This window comes from Pristiophorus japonicus, chromosome X (assembly GCF_044704955.1).
Source record: "Pristiophorus japonicus isolate sPriJap1 chromosome X, sPriJap1.hap1, whole genome shotgun sequence".
Taxonomy (NCBI): Eukaryota; Metazoa; Chordata; class Chondrichthyes; family Pristiophoridae; genus Pristiophorus; species Pristiophorus japonicus.
This window is the reverse complement of record NC_092010.1, coordinates 38195864-38211522: the sequence shown is the minus strand read 5'-3', so window position 1 is coordinate 38211522 and position 15659 is coordinate 38195864. Positions and strand designations below refer to the sequence as shown.

At 42.9% G+C, this 15659-nt stretch overlaps 1 protein-coding gene across 2 annotated transcripts in view; it reads right to left on the bottom strand.

Moving 5' to 3' along the window:
• The window catches only part of pan2 (poly(A) specific ribonuclease subunit PAN2), a 121148-nt gene that overhangs the window by 33021 nt on the left and 72468 nt on the right, over window positions 1-15659 (bottom strand). Inside the window, exons 22-26 of one of the 2 annotated variants that reach the window (XM_070869675.1) lie at window positions 14710-14853; window positions 14119-14298; window positions 9083-9176; window positions 8096-8299; window positions 3812-5280 (exon numbers count right to left, since the gene is read on the bottom strand). In XM_070869675.1, the coding sequence (XP_070725776.1) occupies window positions 5258-5280; window positions 8096-8299; window positions 9083-9176; window positions 14119-14298; window positions 14710-14853 (645 nt within the window). In that variant the 3' untranslated portion in view covers window positions 3812-5257. Of the gene's footprint in view, window positions 1-3811; window positions 5281-8095; window positions 8300-9082; window positions 9177-14118; window positions 14299-14709; window positions 14854-15659 lie in introns of those variants that run through there. The other variant, XM_070869676.1, reaches the window with a different exon arrangement.

Sequence of the window (15659 nt, the reverse complement as noted above, 5' to 3'; positions counted from 1 at the left end):
TGGTCATTCTGTTACTACGGAAAATGATTTTGTGGGGCCAATTATTAGTTTGGTAACATTTCACACATGGTTCTTAGAAGCAGACAAAATTGGCTTATGGTGGGCTTTTGCAATAATTTGATCTGACAAAAAAGGTTTTATAATTTAGTAATACTGTAAATCCCTGGATTTTATTTTTAAATAAGAGGACTGCTACATCTGAAGGCGAGACTTCATACAACATGGTTAAGGAAATTTGGGAATTAAAAGCACTTATCTGAACAATTCATCATGATGAGAGAAATTCTAATCCATCATATAATTCTAAAATTAATAGTGACAAATTTTTTTTGAAGAACAGCAGCGATACTCTGGAGAGAACCACACCTAAAATGCTGAAACTGTGATGGGAAGGTTTCATACTCCAAGCAATGAAAATGCCTCCAAACTGAGCAATGGTTGCTGTATGTGCAAAACCAGCTGCTGCTTTTTGTGCAATAAACTGACAGAATCATGAGTTTTGCTACTCTTGCTGTCTATCAGGCTATTTTAAGAACAAAGGCACCTTTGGCATTTTCCATGTTTGAATAGACATGCTGAAACACGTAATGGAATTTCAGGCAGCACTTCCAAATACCATGGCCAAAACGACCTCGGAGATGATCAACTTCGGCCCGTATGTCAAACACTCCTTTCTCCTCTCATCACCGCTTCACTCTTTAAAACAAGTCCATCTGAAAATTGCATACTGCTGTGACAAAGAAGTTTTTTTTGTCAGTGTTGAATTTTTAACTTGTGTTCATTATTGCTGGAAGCAGCATGTGCCTGGGACTCAAGGTATTTCGTCAAAGCAAGAACCATGAGCTCAGAAACCAGACATGCTGGCTGCGATAGCCTTCACAAGGTGCGATTTGTTAGGGAAAGCACATGAAGTCTACATTACAACAGTGACTACACGCAAAGTATTTCATTGGCTGTACAGCGCTTTGAAACATCCGGTGGTCGCGAAAGGCGCTGAGTTGGAGAGGAATTTCCCAAATTTTTTCCCCCCAAATTGGTCTGGGTTTTTAATCTGGTTTTTGCCTCTCCCAGATCATCACATGGCTCCGGTTGGGGTGGAATGTAGAATGTTTCAGTGTAAGGCGTGTCGCAGGTGTGAGGCGGACTGGTTGGGTCGGGTGCTCTTTACCTGTCCGCCATTGTTCGTGGGTTTATATGTAACCTTCAGGGCTGCTGACCGAGGGCCGTGTGGCTCTTTGTCGGCCGGCGCGGACACGATGGGCCGGAATGGCCTCCTTCTGCGTTGTAAATTTCTATGTTTCTATGTAAATTTATATAATTCCAATTCTTTCTTTAATGTGCTGATTAGGTTAAATGGCCTCAGATTTCACACTATCACGGGCATCATATGCCTTTGTCAAAAACTGGCTATACAATTAGTATTGATAAAGGAGATGCAGCGCATTGGATTTGGATTGCATTTCTGAGGCAAGCACGCTTACCTAAAGTAGTGTTTCCCAGGCGAGCAGGTCGGGTGAAAAGTTCTAGATTGAAGGTTATGCCGGCCAGCAAAGAAATCAAGCCAGTTTGAAACTGCAGCATGTTTCACAGTGCAAGAAGTAAGTTTCTGTTTTAAAGTCATCGATGGGTCACTATCTTGGACTTCCCTATCTAGCGCCATTGTGGGAGCAACATCACCACACGGACTGCAGTGGTTCAAGAAGACCCACCACAGCTTCTCAGGGCAATGAGGGATGGGAAATAAATGTCGACCTTGCCAGTGGTGTTACCCACATTCCGAGAATTAAAAAAAAAAGTTGAATAGCCTGCTAACATTCCCTGCCTGCACGCACATGAAGAACAGCCACTTGGGTAAGGTACCCGAGGGCTGCTGCTATCTGTAGCACCGTACCCCAAGAGTCAGTCACTAGTGTTTCCCACTCTCTGCTCACCAGCCTGCAATTTTCCTGTCCATTAAAATGAATGCAGGGAAAATTGCTGGTCACGTTTTCAGGGAGAAAATTGGAATTGAATTTCAAGTAACAGTCACAGTCACTTCATCATCATAGGCGGTCCCTCGAACGAGGATGACTTGCTTCCACATCAAAAGGCACGAGTTCACCAATATTCCAGTCCTGAACTCCAGGGATGGAACATGCCTGTGCGTGGATTTGTTTAAGGTGCAGTGACCGTTGCACACCAGCCACCACACGGGCTTGACAGAGCTTGGTCTTGGCCCAGTGGCAAGGGTAAACCAGGACGACAGTCACTTAACCTTTTTGTCACAGACTTAGGGCCCAAATTTCCCCATGAGTTGCACCGTTTTTTCTGGTGTAACTTGATTTTTCTGGTGTATCTTTTTAGTTGCAAATATGGCCATTTAATTTGCGCCAATGTGAGTGAGTTAGTTAGGTTTTTTTGTTAGGTCAGTTTTTTTTCTCCAAAAGGGGGCGTTCCCAGCCACTTACACCAGTTATGCCAATTTGGCCAGAAAAAAGTTGTGCTAAACTAACTTAGGGCAGCGTATGTGTCCACTTTTGTCCGCACAGAAAGATCTTACTTACAGTTAAGGAATTGGCGCAAGTAACTACATTTAAAACACCACCATGCACCAAACCATCAAGTAATAAGCAATTAATTAATAAAATAGAAGGAACCCTGCACCTAACTCAATCAGTAAATAACAAATAAAAAATAGAAGTCCTACCTTAGGGAACGCAGCAGGCCGCCGATGAGGGAGCCCATTCGGCCAGGGCTAGGGACGGCGTGCTTTGGCCCCTCCCACACAGCCTGCAGCGCGCGTTTGCTGAAATGGCCTGCCACGAGCTACTGCACATGCGCACAGACTCTAGCGCGCACGTGCAGCGGTCCCCGGCATTGTTTTCGGCGCCGGGACCTAGCTCCGCGCCCCCCCCTCTCTTTCTTCTGCGCCACGCCAGCTCCACAGACGGCCCGAGAATCGGCTATGATCGCATGGATTTTTTTTGCCGCTGATTCTGATGTAAAATGTCGGCAGGGGGCTCGGAGGTGCCAAATTTGGGCCCATAGAGTGGCATCTGGTTCATTATCACACCTCAAACACAACATTCAAAACTGATTCCATAACAATGCTTAACTTCATAGTTCCACAGGCCTCACTACAGACAGACTGGCACCAGAGCCCAGATTGTTTCTCATGTCCACGTCATGCATTAAAAACCTTGGAACTCAATTCTATTTTTAAATACTGAACACAATTCTTCCCCACCACCATTTTGGGCAGACTTTCTGCTCTCCATGCAGTATTCCTCATTACCAAAAGGGTGCGCACAATCACCCGATTCCAGGCTTACTCCAATACCTCTCTGTAAACATTACACGGAATGCAAGAGCAAATGTTACTTTGTTTTCTTCCTACAGATGTGGCTGGCTCCCACCTGCCACCTCCCCAATCCAATTCAGTGTGGAAGTACGGGTTGCCTAAATTATCAATACTTGTACATTTACTGGTTATTTTTGCATCTTTTGGTTTACAAGGATTATAGTTGACACTGGAGACTCGCAATTAAAAGGAGCATGTCTGCTTTAAGATACTTGTGTTTACATCAGATCCCATACACCTTTACAGTGCCAATGTTTTGTTGAACAATTTTCAGGTTTAATATGACACAAAATTCCATAATCTTATCAAATATTTTATAAATTCCTGCTCAAACATAGTTTGAATTCATGATAAGAATCCCGATTCAAGACACAGAACAGATTATGTACACACTTGTCTGCATTCACTTTTTTTGAATAGCCAGTTATTTATTTTCAATAGATACATGCACTGGGCTAAACAGATCAACGAACAAATTGGAAACCTGGATTTTTGCAATGCAAGTGCAGCCTTGGCTCAATCACGGTAAATGTTTTTACTTACAGCAGGGTGCAGAATTATGAAAACTGACATGAATGAAGAAATGAATAAGTAAAGAATCACCCAGGAGTTTCTTTAAAAAATAAAGTTTTATTATCTTCAGAAAACAAAGGTAGACCAGAGCATTTTCAACGGAACTTTTAAAAAGAGCTTCCAATTATATAATAGGAAGTGCAAATGATTTTCCTTCCAATGCAAGTACGTGTAACTTAATGCCGAATATTGATAATGTCTCACACCATATGTACAGGTGTATGCAAAATATTGTAATAAAGATTGCTATCCATTTGGAGATTATTTGTAAGCTCAAAAAGGCCACATTTATAATTTTAGCGGCTGAAGACCTTACATCACCCTGTTGGCTATCTGGGCCGGGGGGGGGGGGGGGGGGGCGCTTTAAATACAATTTCAGAATAGTGTGGACTGTTACCATGGGGAGGGTGCCAAGATGACATCATTCCCACACCCTGATTGTTAAACAATCTAAAAGATTTTGGTGAACTGTTAAAATCAATGTGGAATACCTTATTCAACATGACTGTTCAAAACACGATCTCTGCAGCAGGGAAGGCTACCATTTCTTGCAAACCAATGATTTTACTGAAAAATTGATGCACGCGCAATCTGATGGCAATGCGTGACAATGTTACCATCAGCGTGTTTATGAACCCTATGTATTTTCTTCCGTTTGTCCCTGCAACAGACAAATACTGGACGACACTGGGGCGTTTTAATGATTTTCACTCAATCTCAGAACTGCCAAAACTTCAAAGCCGGTCAGCCACATCTGGGCTATTTGGATTAAGCATTCCGCCTTCATCTTCACAGGAAGTTATTGTGTCCGATGAGCACTGCTCCAAGAGGGCATTCGTTTTTAAAGGAGAGGGAGCAAGAAAGTGAAGGAACAGCTTAAGAAAACCGAGGGAGAAACTTGAATTTAAAAAAAAAAGCAGAGAGTGTTTGCCGAGAAACCTCTGGAGATCTGGGAGCCTTGGCAGAATGCAGTGACGAGTGTAATCACAGCAAAGGTCATCACCCTGAAACGTTAGCTCGGTTTCTCACTCCTCAGATGATGCCTGACTTGCTGAGTGTTTCAGCATTTTCTGTTTTTATATCACAACACGTCTCCGTTTCCATTTTTTCCCCAAACAATCTGACTCTCCTCCCCATTATTCATCCAGTCAGATCAGTTTTCCTCGGTGATATAATTTAGTACTGCGCCAGGTTAAGCACCACTCCACGCAGTCTCCATTTAAAACAGGTTTCTTCTGGAATCTGTTTAAAAATACAAACTTTTTTTTCCCCACTCAAATGCTGCAGGATTCGCTCCTCGTTAGGTTAGATAGTTCATTCATGTTTCTTCACATTATAAACTCATCAGAGGTGGGAAAATTGGGTGCCTAATTTAAGAAAAAGAGAGAAGCTTGAAGGTGTAGAATCTGCATTGAAAAAACCATCAAGATTAACCCCCATCAACTCACTGTGGGCAATGAGAAGCATGTAAAGCGGATTGCAGTATTTTGCGTCATCAGGGTGAGAGATATACTAGGGAATGGAACATTTTTCTACTTTTTACACCCAGGGTCAGCGTTAAGCACACCCAACGTCAGATGCAGGGTAGAGCTCCCTCTACTTTGCGCCAAAAATGCACAATGTGATGTTTCCATTGCTCATACCAGCCATCGGTGTCTCTCTCTCTGGGTAGGATTGGCAATTTAGTACCAATTATGACTAGTTCTGTCCTGTGGGGCCACACCTACAAGCTGGCAAGTTGAGAGTGACCAAACTCATTTCACACTGCAGCTGTCACAATGGAGATGCTCATTCCATCAGTCCGAGGAGGATTCAAAGCCAGATCTAGATGTATAGTAACCAGTGATAATGCATGTCGCATTCCAGATCGGAATCATGTTACAACTTTGAGGCCTGGAGAACAGGCCAGCTGCTTTCAGACAGAACGTGAGGGAATCACTCCAAGCATCCCTACACACCAGTGTGGGATGACTACACAGCAATGTTGGTGTAGGCCAGGCAGCCAGTGCTCTCAGCTGCATATGGTGCTGGCATGGAGATACTTCAGAAATGGAAACAGGCTGGTTTAGAAAAATTAGTTTTAAGTTTTGAAAACAAACAGGTGCTTAACCAAAAAACTAGCATTTGAATAGCATCTTTTCACATCCTCAGGACATCCCAAAGCACTTCACAGCCAATAGATTTATTTTGAAGTGCAGGCAAATGCAGCAGCCGATTTGCGCACCGCAAGGTCCCTTAAACAACAAAGATGACGAATAATCTGTGATTGGAGGACTGTTGGCTAGAACACGGAGAGCTGGAGTCCTGGAGCGGGGCTTGAACCCACAACCTTCTGACTCAAACGAGAGAACTACCAATTTTGCAAACTACTCGCTCTGTAAAGCTGGCTGTTAATCACATGACAACCTATGACATCACTTTATACTTGCAACCAACCTCAAAAACCAAAGGTAAATAGCATTGTTTACCAAAACATTTCTTCAAAACTCTTATGTTCTTAATTTATGTAACAATTAACCTTTACTAACTACACAAAACAGGAAATATGAACAATCACTCCAGGTGGATTATGGCCAGTATGAACTACTGCCAGGGCAATAAATGCCTCAATCAGCACGTTATCCAATCGCTAAGTGTTTTGCTTCAAGCTTATTGGGGGTGGAGGGGGTTGGCGGGAAGAAAAGAGTCGAGGGTAGAAAGAGTTCTTCAATGAAAAAAAAGTTCTATACAAGTTTGATATGATTAATTAGTAAGGAATGAATCACACGTAGAACCTGAGACTGACATGGGCTGATATTTTTGGCTTATCTTCAGAACCTACATATTGCCCATTGTACAGCTTGTATTTACCATATGACCTATGAAATTGTACAACACAGAATTATACTTAAGGGTAAGTGTCAAAAAGGAGAGATTCTCAGCATCATAATCCTAAAAAAAACCCAGAATATTTATGTTGCAATGAGTACTACAGGATAGCTATTTGAAGGGAAAAAAATTACAGGACTATGGGGGAAGAGCAGGGGACTGGGAGCAATTAGATCGCTGCACCAAAGAGCAGGCACGGGCACGATGGGCTGAACGGCCTCTTTATGTGCTGTATGATTCTACTCTCAGTCTTGTCGAAGGAACTAGCTCAGAGCAGTTACTCAGTCTGGCAGTGCCAGATGGCTGGATTAATCTCAGCAGATAATACAAACCCAGGCGTGCATCAGCAACTACAGAAATTCTTTACAGCTTAGTTCAACTGTTGGGTTTGGGCTTGGAAACACCTTTTTACTGGCCCCATCCTGCATGTACAGATCAAACAAAATAGGTTTGAAATAGATATTCAAATTAAAATCAAGTTCAGATAGTTGAATTTTTTTGCTCAACAAGGGGAGGGATGTTAATTCTGGGAAAGGGACTATTTTCCATTGAGAGCATCCAGTGTCGGCATTAACAACTTGCATTTCTCTGGAGTACAGAAAGACGTCTTGAAAAGTTTTACGAAGGGGAAAAAAAGTGGATCCCAAACAGGAGGGAGAGAAAAAACCCCACAAAAGCAGGAAAAGAGCTATTGGAAGGAGCCAAAGATGCGGTGAAAGACGAAAGTTTTATGGGGGGGGGGTGCCTTTTGAAAGCTAAGAGGAACGTGGCTAGATAGAGGGATTTGGGGAGAGACTTCCAGAGGGTAGGGGCACGAGAGCTGAAAAAGCAGCTCCCAATAGTGGAACGGAGGATGAGGAGCAGACTGGTGACAGAGGAGCAGAGGTATATAGTAAGACTCTGGCCTCTAGTACAGCATGATTAGACACAGAATAAAAGTCCCTCAACCACAGAAAAGCACTCCCTCCTGTACGATTTTTCCATTTCTCACACCATGTCTTGTGGACTCAGTGAGATTGCCAATTAATGCTGCATTAGGGACAGTTTTTTTGTGCTGTGGGCCCATGAACTGGATTCAGACTACCAAATTCACTTCATGTAGGATTGTTACAGCCAGCAGGCAGAGGTTTCATCTCATCAATCTAGGCTGGAGAGGAACACCAGTGGCCACACAGTTCCCAACAGTCTGCTTTTTCTAAGGCTGAAATTTGGTACAATACAGCAATTTTCTGATAAGGATAACATTTTACATTTGAACTTTTAAGCAATAACATGCTTGTCACACAAATAAAGGAAATAAAAAAGATACTTTACTTTTTGGATTGTTCTGCACCTCTCCTTCAGGCTCTGGTACTTTCCAGTCCATCTTTCTGCCTTTCTCATAGAGACCTTTCAGTATTTTCCGGAATTCATCCACATCTATGCCGTGCTTGGTCAATTCCAGGTACTTGCGGTAGAGCTGCAGCGCTGTGCGAGCATCCTCAATACTGTCGTGCGTTTCACCCTGAATTTTGAGTTCTGTCAGAGAAGTGAAATAGTACAAGAAGCCAATCAGTCTCTCCAGATTTAAGTAAATCTCCTCCACACCCTCTCCAAGGCCTTGACACCCTTACTAAAGTGTGGTGCCCAAAAGAAGTCTAACTAGCGATTTATAAAGGTTTAGCAGGGCATGCTCACTGCTTATGGTCACAGCTCCTCACTATATATATTTTCTTGCCCAATTTTTCCCCTCCTCTCCTGCAGGCACCGACTCCTTGCTGGGCTCTGGCACCAGTTCCCATTAACCAAGTGATCATTTTTCATGTGAGCCTTAATGGAGAGTATCAGCAGGCTATTTGACTGTGGAGAACATCACAGCCGAGCCTGATCATGTCCTCCCTCAATGTGCACTTTCCAGGGTGGGATGCTGGATAGTGATCAGGAGTGGGGCCCCTGGCTACTTCCCCCCCACACTAATCCAGATGCACCAAGGTCAATTGTGGCGCCCCTATCGCTGCCCCAGTTGAAATCAGATAACAATACAGACTAGGGATGGGACCTTCCAGGCCAACAGGGCTCAGCCAGTACAAAGCAGGCAGTAGTCTCACTGATAACAGCCTGAACCACTGGGGAGTATCATTGACCCTACTGGTGGCTCCACGAGTGCTTCATGCAATGGTAAAATTAATAATGTCACGGAATTCAAGCGACCTCAATCTCATCATCGCAATTCACCGCAAGTGATCACAGGGACGTTTGGAATGGCGCACATCGACTGACATTAATAAATGCTAAAAATCTTAAACCAGAACAAATACAAACCTAGAAAATACCACGCAAGAAAACGCAGCGAAATCATCCTCTTCCGAGGCATGTGAAACAAATACACAGTGTCTATCACCTGCTCCTTTGGAATCTGAAGATGGAAATGGGGAGAGAAATACATTAGTCTAAAACTGAAATTTATAAAACCAGCTCACTGAATATTTACTTGGGCTGGTGTAGTATAAAGGGCAGAGAGGGGGAAGAATTTCAGAAGTGTGTTCAGGAGAACTTTCTTGAGCAGTATGTTTCCAGCCCGACGAGGAAGGAGGCATTGCTGGATCTGGTCCTGGGGAATGAGGTGGGTCAAGTGGAGCAAGTGTCAGTAGGGGAACATTTAGGGAACAGTGATCATAGTATCATAAGGTTTAGATTAGCTATGGAAAAGGACAGGGAGCAATCTAGAGTAAAAATACTTAATTGGAGGAAGGCAAATTTCAGTGGGTTGAGAACGGATCTGGCCCGGGTAAATTGGAATCAAAGATTGGCAGGCAATACTGTAATCGAACAATGGGCTGCCTATAAAGAGGAGATGATTCGGGCACATTCCCACGAGAGGGAAAGGTAAGGCAACCAAAGCCAGAGCTCCCTGGATGACGAAAGAGATAGAGAATAAGATGAAGCAAAAAAAGAGCATGTATGATAGATGTCAGGTTGAGAATACAAGTGAGAATCAGGCTGAATATAGAAAGTTCAGAGGGGAAATGAAAAAGAAAATGAGGGGCAAGAGAGAGAACGAGAATAGATTGGCAGCTAACATAAAAGGGAATTCAAAAATCTTCTATAGGCATATAAATAATAAATGGGTAGTAAGAGGGGTGGGGCCGATTAGGGACCAAAAAGGAGACCTATGTGTGGAGGCAGAGGGTATGGCTGAGGTACTGAATGAGTATTTTGCATCTGTCTTCAAGGAGGAAGATGCTGCCAAAGTCATAGTGAAAGAGGAAGTAGTCGAGATACTGGATGAGATAAAAATTGATAAAGAGGAGATACTAGAAAGGCTGTCTGAACTTAAAGTTGATAAGTCACCAGGACCGAATGGGATGCATACTAGGATACCGACGGAGGATAAGGAGGAAATTGCAGAGGGGCTCCCCATAATCTTCCAATTCTCCTTAGATACCGGGGCGGTGCCAGAGGACTGGAGAATTGCAAATGTCACACCCTTGTTCAAAAAAGGGTGTAAGGATAAACCCAGCAACTACAGGCCAGTCAGTTTAACCTCAGTAGTGGGGAAGCTTTTGGAAACGATAATCGGGGACAAACCTAACAGTCACTTGGACAAGTGTGGATTAATTAAGGAAAGCCAGCACAGATTTGTTAAATGCAAATTGTGTTTAACTAACTTGATTGAGTTTTTTGATGAGATTGATGAGGGCAGTGCGGTTGATGTGGTGTATATAGACTTCCAAAAGTCATTTGATAAAGAGCCACATAATAGGCTTGCCAGCAATGTTGAAGCCCATGGAATAAAAAGGATAGTGGCAGCATGGATATGAAATTGGCTCAGTGACAGGAAACAGTAGTGGTGAATGGTTGTTTTTCGGACTGGAGGAAGGTATACAGTGGTGTTCCCCAGGGGCCGATATTAGGACCACTGCTTTTCTTGATAGATATTAATGACTTGGACTTGGGAGTACAAAGCACAATTTCAAAATTTGCAGAGGACACAAAACCTGGAAGTACAGTGAACAGTGAAGAGGAGAGTGATAGGCTTCAAGAAGATATAGACATGCCGGTGAAATGGGCAGACACGTGGCAGATGCAATTTAACGCAGAAAAGTATGATGTGATACATTTTGGTCGGAAGATCGAGGAGAGGAAATATAAACTAAAGGGTACAATCCTAAAGGGGGTGCATGAACAGAGAGACCCGGGGGTATATGTGCAGAAATCATTGAAGGTGGCAGGGCAGGTTGAGAAAGTGGTTAAAAAGCATACGGGCTACTGGGCTTCATAGATAGAGACAGAGTACAAAAGCAAGGAAGTTATGATGAACGTTTAGAAAACACTGGTTCGGCCTCAACTGGAGTAGTGTGTCCAATTCTGGGCACCACACTGTATGAAGGAAGTGAAGCCTTAGAGAGGGTGCAGAAAAGATTTACGAAAATGATTCCAGGGATGAGAAACTTCAGTTATGTGGATAGACTGGAGAAATTGGAGTTGTTCTCCTTAAGGCAGAGAAGGTTGAGAGGAAATTTGCTAGAGGTTTTGAAATCATGAGGGGTCGAGACAGAGTAGATAGAGCAAAACTGCTTCCATTGGCGGAGTGATTGGTAAAAGAACCAAAGGCGACATGTGGAAAAACGTTTTTACGCAGCGAGTGGTTAGGATCTGGAATGCGCTGCCCGAAAGGATGGCGGCGGCAGACTCAATCGTGGCTTTCAAAAGGGAATTAGGTAAGTACCTGAAAGGAAAAATTTTGTAGAGCTATGGGGAAAGGGACTAGCTGAAGTGTTCTTGCAGAAAGCCAGCATGGGATCAATGGGCCAAATGGCCTCGTTCTGTGCTGTAACCAATTCTATGATTCTTTCCCTGCTGGAAGTGTAAGTCTAGATCAGCCTCACTTTCCAACACTTACCGTCAACACTCGTATGAAAAATGGCAACTCCTACAGAACTTCAGCCCAACATGAGTCAGCACCTTCAAGAGAGGCAGGGAGGGGAGAAAATACCCCTCAAAAAGAGAAACAATGGAACTTGGTGGTTCATCAAAAAAACAGTTTAAATAACTCCAGTCTTGGTAGCTGAGTGGTTCTGGTATTGGACTAGTAACCCAGAGGTCATGTTTTCAAATCCCACCATGGCAAGTTGTGAAAGTGAATTTAATAAATCTGGCCATTTGTGGGTCAGCACCAGAGAAAGTTGGCAGATTATTGTAAAACTGAAGTGGTTCACTAATGTCCTCAAGGGAAGCTGCCTTTCATACCCAATCTGGCCTGCATGTGACTCTTAAAGCCCTCAGGGCAACTAGAAATGGGCAATAAATACTGCCTTGTCAGAAACAAACCAAAGTTAGGTCACCTAGTGACGAGTCCCATTGTGCATCTTCTATCAAAAACAATGTAGCTCATACTGAAACCCATCTAACTTCCACATTTGGGACAGGCGTCAGTTGGGCTCCCCCTAAAAATCACCAGTCTGCATTCTCCCAGTAGCTGCAGATCTTTATGGGAAAGACTAAGGGGACAAAGACGGGGCCTCCCTCAGAAGGAAACAAATGCTGCTGAAAATATGACACTAATGATAGTCACTTTTGGGGATATTACATTGGGCTGAAATTGCGGTCGGAGGCTTCCCGCGGGCAATTGCCTCCGACCGGAAACATTTCTACGAATTTACCTGGTGGTCCGGGAGGAGCGTGGAATTCCGGTGGGGAGGCCTTCTCTTCCCGCGCTGCGAAGCGCGCTCCCGTCCTCCAGGTTCCCCGCAGAAGGTGCAGTCACGTGTGACTGCTCAGCCAATCAGGTACAGTATTCCACAGTTTTCTCATTAATAGCAATGAGAACTCCCTATCTACCAGTTCTCATTGCTATAAATGAGAAAAAAAACAAAGACACTTAACACATGTAATAAAAAAAACTCACCTCACATAATTAAAATTAAAGTTAATAAATATCTTAGAGAAAAAAAAATTGAGTTTTAAAAAAGTTTTTAAAATTATGGTTAAAAATAAATGTAATGTAGTGGGCAGGGTTTTAAAAAATAATGTGTTTTTTAAATTTAATTATATTTGTGTATGTTTTTAAACTCTTACACCTGTAAAAGTGGGCTATGCGCCTGCTTTTATCAGGTGCAAGAGTTTTGAGGACATTTGCTGGGCAAGATATGGGTAAATGCTCTTTACCTTTCCGTCATTGTTCACTGTTCATAGGTTTATCTGTAACCTTCAGGGCTGCTGACTCTTTGTCGGCCGGCGCGGACACGATGGGCCGAAATGGCCTCCTTCTACGCTGTAAATTTCTATGTTTCTATGTTTAAATACCACAATCTTGCCCTGTAACTGTCCTCGCTCCCGAGATGCGTTGGATCTGTCGAGCTCCAGCTTGACAGATCTGAAAAGTCGGTTTTCAGTGCATGCGCATTGTACGCTGAAAACCAGCTTTTGCGATGCCTTCCCGGGTCCGTACACACTCTGTACACACCCCGGGGAGGCCAGGGTTTCCAGGCCAATAACACTTTTAAGTGCTTATTTTTATATTTGTACCTTTTTGGTGCTGGCAGACCTGCTGTCCTTGCAGCAGCTGCAGTTATATAAAAAAAACTTTGTGGTATAATGCAGCAAATCAGACAGATCAGTGCTTTCTTTGTTCTGGTTAGACTGCACATTATGAACAACATGTAAAATCACTGCGTGCCATGTAGCAAACGTACAAGCGAACTTCACTATATAGTTCAACAGGTTGGAGACGGTAAAAAGGAAGCACCTTAGGATCACAAAAAGAAAAGGTTAGGAAAAAAATTATTTGAATGTGGAATTCTCTGCCTCAAACAGTAGTTGAAGCAGAGTGCACAATTATTTTTTTTTAAAAAGGAATGAGATAGTCGTTTGAAAAAGAAAATATGGGGAGAAAGCAAAAGCAGGATTAGATAAGGTGGTTTGTGGAGAAAAATGCCGGTACGGAACGGATGGGCCGAGCGAGCTGTTTCTGTGCAGTGATTCTGGTGTTCAAAAATAAAGCACCCTCCCACCCCAGGACTAAATCCAGACTTATCCTAATTAAGTGTCCAGAACAAAATACCGTGTATCGAAGTAAAATAGAACATTTCCTCACTGAACCTCTGTTCTCAACACCAGCTTTCTCCCATTGGCAGTGCCATAAAGATGGCCAGGACTGGTTGTCCACTGGAGGCCAGCTACCAACGTGGCAAGATTTGATGGAATAAGAGTTGAGGAAGGCAGACGGTGGAAGTGTCAACTGGTACAGGATTTCATTACAGGTGGTTTATCCAGAAGACTCGATGGGCCAAATGGCCTCCTTCTGTGTTGTACTATTCGATGATTCTATTCTATTGAAGTGAACTTTTTAAACCTACCATAAGATTTATGACTCTGAAGTCCTTCTGCAGCCCGTGTCCCACAAACTTCACTCCAACATCAATGAGGAATCTGAGTTTCAGGTACGTTGACTTCAAGGTGGTTAGGTGCTTGGATGAGATTTTGGCATCAAGGTCCCCAGGTTTGATTCCAGAATACTGAGTCAGGTAGTCCACAACCTATTGTTTTTTTCAAAGAGACAAACTTGTGGAACAAGCAAACCAGATCATTTTCAGACAGAATCTAAATAACATTTAATCAACAGAAGAGATGCTTCCCTCTCCCCACACACTGCAGATTCAGGTCTACATTGGTGCCAAACTGAGCTGGGAGGATTACCATTCCTGTTATGGCGAGGTGCTTGATCTCTATTTGATGCCTGTCTGCTTAGCCAAGAGAAATTAATACCAACACATTGGACTTAAACCCCAGGAACAAACTGAGAATACAACGTGTGACAGTAGATTAAGTCGAATGCGCCAATGATTTACATCAGTAATATAAACAATATACTTGTATGCATCAACTGCAAAACAAAGGTCACCCAAATTCGACAGGAGGATCAGCAGCACCAGAGCTTATCACATTACCTGCTCCTGTGTAGAGATATAATCGTCAATGAAGGGAACACCCTCATTTGCTCCCTGACCTCGCACACACGTGATTCTGGCCACTGACATTTGGCTGGGTTTGATGGTGGATTTTGTTCCATCGCTGCGCAGCTCTGCCTCTTCCTGTGAGCAAGAAGTGTAAAACATCACAATCCAACAAAATCAACCACATGACGTCAGCAAATAAAAGAGTGCCATCTAACTTTGGATTCAGAGATGACCAAAAGATTTACATACTTGAAGCAGATTGTGTTTTTAATTTTCTTTCAAAAAAAGTCACACTCCCAATTATACACATAATCTGCACTAGTTTGATTAATATGAATAAATGTAGAACTTTATTAAGAGTATCTTGATATACAAATCATTAATTATCTTAAAATATTTTTTAAAAATCTGATTTGATTTCACTAGGCAATGTAAGGGATAAATTGTAAGAGTTGCAAATAGGTGATCTGAATTATGCTGAAGGTAGTGAACTTATCAGTATTAGGAAGGTCTGTATAATTGCCTGTGTATGTAACACATGCTTATGTAGGTATAGCACAAATGTTTAATGCATCAAACTGAATCCGTAACCTCTGTAATACTTAAACAGCAAAATTAGCAGTTGTTGATCAGAAGTCCCTGAGGAAGAGATAAGGAAGCCAGTTTAGGCGCCTATTATACTGTGGCAAAGTGCAAGTATGGAACAACACCAGAGAAGATGGGCAATTGCATATAGCACTCAGAGACAGTTTGATAAGAGTCGACAAATCAATGTAACTTCGCTGATAGAATTAGACCTATCGAGGATTTTGTAGGAGGGTGCTCCTCTCCAAAACCTGTATAAATTGTACTTGAAACCTCTTGTATTTCGGAGGTTCCACGACTGAACCTTCCCTTACAATTGCTCGAAATAAAAGCCGGTTGAACCTGGGATTTCATGT